Source organism: Austrofundulus limnaeus, unplaced genomic scaffold (assembly GCF_001266775.1).
Source record: "Austrofundulus limnaeus strain Quisiro unplaced genomic scaffold, Austrofundulus_limnaeus-1.0 Scaffold74, whole genome shotgun sequence".
Classification (NCBI taxonomy): Eukaryota; Metazoa; Chordata; class Actinopteri; order Cyprinodontiformes; family Rivulidae; genus Austrofundulus; species Austrofundulus limnaeus.
The window spans coordinates 307,361-312,338 of NW_013952476.1; the positions used below are offsets into that span (position 1 = coordinate 307,361).

The window sequence follows — 4,978 nt, forward strand, 5'->3', positions numbered from 1 at the left end:
TGTGTGTGTGTGTGTGTGTGTGTGTGTGTGTGTTTTAGTGGTCATGCTAGTGCAGAAGTTTGTGTTTCAGTGAATGCGTTTAGCTTAGCTCATGTCAGGGCCACCTTTCAAGGCCTTGCTAGTTTTCACAAGGCCTTCAGCTGAAGGCCAGTCAGACGTGAAGGACAGAGGAGAGGACACTGTTTGGGTCAAGATTCCAGGAAATGCTGAAAAATGAGGAAAACCAAAGGTAGGAGGGGACATTTGAGGGTACGGACACGAGGATAAGTGTTTTAAACATAAACAGCATCTTTGTAGAATGACAGTAAAAATGGTAAAATCACATTGATAAGAAAGGAAAACACTTGAACGTGTGAACAAATGGCCAAGGAAGAGGAAAAAGGGCAGAAAAAGTTTAAAGCTCACAGGATGGGAGAGGGCTAAGCAGGTGTGGGTAAAATAAGAGTAAGCTGAAACTAGAGAGGACAGGAAACAGGATAAATCAGATAAGTGGAAGTATGGCTGGGGAAATGTCATGAAGAGAAGGAGAAAAAACAGACTTATATTCTAAATCCGTTTTTGCTTTGGCTTCCAGTCCTTTATGTGTGTGTTAAGATTAAGAGCATTTGTCATTGAAAAAGAATGAACAGCAGTCACAAGGTGTTTAATCCACTTTACAACATAAAGTACTAAATTATTATATGGACTTTATTTAAATAAAATAATTTGAATATTTTATTCATAAACTTAGTTTTGCAGTGCACAGCTTACTGTGAACAAACCACAACAAAAAAAGAAGTGTTTTATATAGATTCTACAAAGTTTAGCAGTAAACTTATTTKAAAATACAGATTAATTCATGTCAGTTTTTTTATATAGCAGAAATAACAAATGTAACTGGTCCATTCCAAACAAGAGCCTCAAACTGAAGTACTACACCAAGCAAAAAAGATGATGGAATATAAACTGGTATAAAAGTACCTAAAGAAAATAAAGCTTTCAGACACATTCACTTATTTGATGCATGTGTGCGTATGAGTGCTCTCTGTGTGTGTGTGTGTATGAATGCTCTGTGTGTGTGTATGAATGCTCTGTGTGTGTGTGTATGAGTGCATCTGTGTGTGCGTATGAGTGGCCTTGTTTTTCCTACATTGTGGGGACAATTTTCCCAAAAAAGCAGCCTTGTGTGGGCTGAACGTGCATCGTGGGTACCAATGCCCAGTCCCCACAGGTCCAAATGCAAATTATGGGTGGGGGGTTAGGTTTAGGACCAAGGTGTGAATTTAGTTTATGTACGTACCTGTGAGGTTAATTTTAGGGTAGGCTATATAWWTTCCAAAAAATGAATGGAAGACAATGCACGGTCCCCACAAAGTTATACAAACCAGACCTGTGTGTGCGCATGAGTGTGTCTGTAGGTGCGTGTCTGTGTGTGCATATGAGTGACTTTATCTCCCCTCTCTGACCTGGAGCCTGTGCTATCTGGCGCAGTTAGTTTTTTTTTAACAAGGCAACTTCAGGTCAGGTGGGGTTTTAAAAAGCTGAACAAACAAAAATAACAGATTTAATTTCCACCGCTTCGTGAGTGATCAGTCCTGCTGTGATGTCATTGCAGAACTCRGGTCCAGTTCCTCTGGCCAAGAGGAGAGAAGATGACGTGTCTGTAGGGAGCCCGCCACTGGTCAAACATCCCTCCAATCAGGCCTCGGACTACGCCAGCAGTCCTCTGAAAACCAAGACAGTGACAGGTAACGAACAAAGCTGTGATGAGAAAATTCAACATGACCTTTTTTTATAACATCTGGAAGGTATTTAAAAATAAAATTAGAGCTTAATAAAACAAAACAATGGTTTTATTCAGATATGTCTACTGTTCATTTAACAAGACACTTCCTGAATGTGGAAAAAAGTACATATATAAAAAACAGACAGAAGATGTTTGGACAAGAGTCAAACCTCCAAAAATGTCCAAATTATAATTAAATGTTGAAGGTTTTACAGTCTTTGATGTGACTCAAATTAGGTGTGAACACAAATGTTTGTCCATGTAGGAATCTCACTTTTACTAATTCTTCTGATAAGGGACAAAAATGTCTTGTATGTTTAACTTTGACAGGAAAACATTAAAATCTAGGTTTTGTGGAGTTTGGACTCATCAGTGATGACCCACCTCTGCAGAAATGTTTGGTAGGACAAACTAGTGGGCTAACCCTGCAAACTTTTCTCAAGTATGAGTTATAAAGTTTATGTCATAAACAGGATAAGCAATAAGTCTGCTTGTACTGTATTACTGAAAAAAGGAAACAATCGGTTTGTTGTGTAACCAATGCAGCCAAACCACAGTTCCAAACCCGGCTCACGTCCCTGGAACTGGCCAGTCAGTTTACTGCCCAGCTTCATGATGTGATCAAGTTGTTTAGTGTGGACAAAGGAGCTGGGGTGAACGGTGACATGCAGGAGGGCAGGGCGCTCTCGATGGTGGCTCAGTAGAACTAGGTGCACACTTCTGCTTAGATGTTTAGTTTTTTAAGCACCCTAAGCGCATTCATCCTCCCGAGAGCATAGTTTGAGTGCTCCAAAGAATAAATAACCTCAGTTTTTACAAGCAGAATAAGAGCTATGTCAGTATTTGTTTGACTTATCAAATCTATCTTTTAAAGGTGTTTTTGCATCTTGACATAGTTCCTGCTGGGAACTGAAATTTATCAACACATGCACATAAATCTAAACTTTTATTTCACAGTTAGAAACTGATGTATTGTTACAGTGATGCTACATGGGATTTTTTCCTCTTATGAAATCGTAAAATGTAATGTTTTTTGCTCTTTTTATTAAAATGTCTTGTGAAATTTGCAGGCTTATTTTGATTTTTCCCTCACATTTTACTCAATGCTCCAATACTTTTGGAAATTATCTTAAATTATTTCAAAGCCGATTGCTTTGTGCCTATTCCTTACTCAGAAATACTGTTTATTTTGACTGATAGATTGATTTGACTGCAGCAATATCTTGTTAATTAAAGGGATTGTTACTTGTTTTATGGTGCAATGACAAGCTGCTTTTTGGTCATTTGTGGTGTCAGAACAGTTCAGGAAAAACCCAGTGCGTGCTGATTTGTCGAGCACATAATCCAGTGCYGTACAAAGCATTTCCATCCATCTGTTTAACTGATATTAGGGATTAAGTATGTTGGTCATCTAACAAATATAAACAAAAGATTCTTCCATAAAACAGTTCTGTAAAGTGGCTGCATAGACTAGTCTGTCTTTTTGCTCCCTCCTGCCGTTTATGGCGAGTGGGGATGGATAAAGAACCCAAATGAGTGCAAGAGGGCCCATTGCTCTTTTATTCAAACATTTTGTCCCTCAGCTGGACACCAGGTTAGAAACAGTCAGTGTTCTGAGCTTCTCAGGATTCATAAAAGAGTCATCAATAATTCTTTTTCTTTGACAGCTCAGAGCCAGGAAGTGGCCTCAGTAGTGCAGAGGGCTCTGTCATTCAATGCCACAGGCATCACAGACCATTGTCATGGAGTCCCCTCACCATTTTGTGGTGGTTGAGCAGATTGTGCCAAGTTAAGACGCCAACCAGTGTGCTTAGTTTTCCTTGTCTGGTTACTGGCCATTTAAAAGTCAGTAATTTTGCTGGCCACGTCTTGCACAGATGTGAGCTTTCAAAGGTGAAGTGAGCAGTACAAAACAAGAAGTGTGGATCAGAACTCTGCTGAGTTAGCATGGAGCGTAAAGTATTAAACATTGGACGAATGTTTCCCTCGCATCGTTTTCAAAACATAATGGATTAACTCAGTTTAGTGATTCTCTTTGTGGTTATGTTTTTAAAACTAAATACAAAGTTGTGCGTCATCAACAATCTTCCCTTTGTTTGTCATTTTATCTTGTGACTGGGTGGTTGCACTGGTCATATGTCCTCAATGCCTTACCTTTTCACTTTATAGACTGTTTCAGCTTTATTACTGTCTTGCTTTACAGCACAAAGGCACATTAGGAGGGTTGGTTTTAACCCCCCTACATGCTTCTTTCCATTCAGAATCACACAGGCAACCAGAAGGTGTCTATATCCTGATTTGAGGTGTCATACTAAATAGCCTGAAGACTCATACCTGGGAGAATTACRGCAGTTTTTCATGATAAAACTTAAAGTTTTATCATGAAATTTCCAGGAAACCACCCACAGTTTCCAGGAAACTGTGGGTGATGAACCTCTGGGATTGCTGATGTCACTTTTAGGTTGTAAACATTGCATGTGTACACTACTGTCATATGTTTTATTAAGCAAAATGCTTCTCTGACACTTCAGTGAATAAAGCAGACCATTAGAGTTGAGTTTACAAAGCTGAAAGGTCATGTTGCTGTTCATGTCCTCTTGGTTTTCTCTCCATTCTGTTTCTCTTGTTTCATCCAATCTGCACTAAAKGCTTTTCTAAACCACAGCATCTCTGCTTAGTTCCATCTGAGCTGTATATTTTTTCATTAGCAGTTGTCAGTAAACAGTCACCTTGGATCCAAAGCAACCTCAGGCTGTAGTTTGTCAGCAACACTCAGTAGAGAACACTAACTGTCAGCCTGTTGTCGATCTGTCACTGATCTTCAGTCTTGCTGTCTCTAAATTTGTTTTCCTATTTGGCTAATTTTTTTCTTTTTACAAAGCCTTTAGTGGCTGGACTCTAAAGTCTGTAAAAATATTGAAACTGTCCAAGTATTTTTCTTCTGATTGCTGCAGTTCAGTCTGTTTTACAGATATTGAGCTCAGACTTGGTGTGGTACTAGCTGAGCATCATGGCCAACACACGCCAAAGTTTTTGTTAAAAATTTTGGTATACAATGTGATATACTGTGTGTATACTGTATATACAGTGTGTGTGTGTGTGTGTATATATGTATATATGTGTATATATATATACCTAGGCTGCATTTTTGAGCGCAGATCCACTGAGAAACTTGCTGTTTCAGCAACATTTAATTAAAAAACTGTACTTTTG

At 38.9% G+C, this 4,978-nt stretch overlaps 1 protein-coding gene across 2 annotated transcripts in view; it reads left to right on the forward strand.

Annotated features, from left to right (window-relative positions):
• Positions 1–4,978, forward strand: part of vps13b (vacuolar protein sorting 13 homolog B) — a 394,105-nt gene that overhangs the window by 149,704 nt on the left and 239,423 nt on the right. For both annotated transcript variants that reach the window (XM_014010833.1, XM_014010832.1), the window contains exon 21: positions 1,595–1,727. In XM_014010833.1, coding sequence (XP_013866287.1) covers positions 1,595–1,727 — 133 coding nt within the window. The remainder of the gene's footprint in view (positions 1–1,594; positions 1,728–4,978) is intronic.